The sequence below is a fragment of the Antrostomus carolinensis genome, unplaced genomic scaffold (assembly GCF_000700745.2).
Source record: "Antrostomus carolinensis isolate BGI_N321 unplaced genomic scaffold, ASM70074v2 scaffold29750, whole genome shotgun sequence".
NCBI lineage: Eukaryota > Metazoa > Chordata > Aves > Caprimulgiformes > Caprimulgidae > Antrostomus > Antrostomus carolinensis.
In genome coordinates this window covers 600-1,128 of record NW_010291015.1, presented here as the reverse complement: position 1 = coordinate 1,128, position 529 = coordinate 600, and the positions used below count along the sequence as shown (strand labels likewise).

The 529-nt window shown below is 58.8% G+C and overlaps 1 protein-coding gene across 1 annotated transcript in view; it reads right to left on the bottom strand.

Annotated features, from left to right (window-relative positions):
• The window catches only part of LOC104530534 (dynein heavy chain 17, axonemal), a gene marked incomplete at its 5' end in the record, with an annotated part of 9,390 nt that overhangs the window by 8,342 nt on the left and 519 nt on the right, over positions 1 to 529 (bottom strand). The window contains one exon of the mRNA XM_010175149.1: positions 4 to 209. Within this exon, the coding sequence (XP_010173451.1) occupies positions 4 to 209 (206 nt within the window). The remainder of the gene's footprint in view (positions 1 to 3; positions 210 to 529) is intronic.

Here is a 529-nt window from a genome sequence, read left to right as displayed (position 1 = left end):
CCTTCAGGGTCTCCAGGTCTGGCCGCTCTTTGGCCACCACAGCAGCCAGGAGCTGGTCCTCCAGCCCCTCCCGCGTCACCAAGAAGTTGATGAGTGTGCACTGAGCCTGCACCTCTGGCTTGTAGTGAGGGTTGGAGTATTTGGTGTGCAGGATCAGGCGGAAGCGCGGGTGATATTCCACTTCTTTATCCCCAATCTTAATGTATCTGTTGAGATAATTAAACAAATTAAGTTCTGTACGCTTGGCAGTGACTTGTCACAGACAAACCCTCGACCCGCCTGCTGTTCCCGGCCACTCCAGATGTTTTCCTCTGGTTGGGAAAAGGTGAAGCGAGGGCAGAGGTGCCAAAGGAGCCCTGGCAGGACAGAGCCTGGAGGAGCAGAAGGAGCTGGCGCCCGCCTGCCTGTGGCTCTCAGATGGCTTCTGGGCTCGTGCCGCTCGCAGGCAATGAGCTATGATACCAGGGGAGGGTGGTGCAGACCCCCACCCCCGCCAGCAGCCCCAGAGCCCTGGCCAGACCCTGGGGAT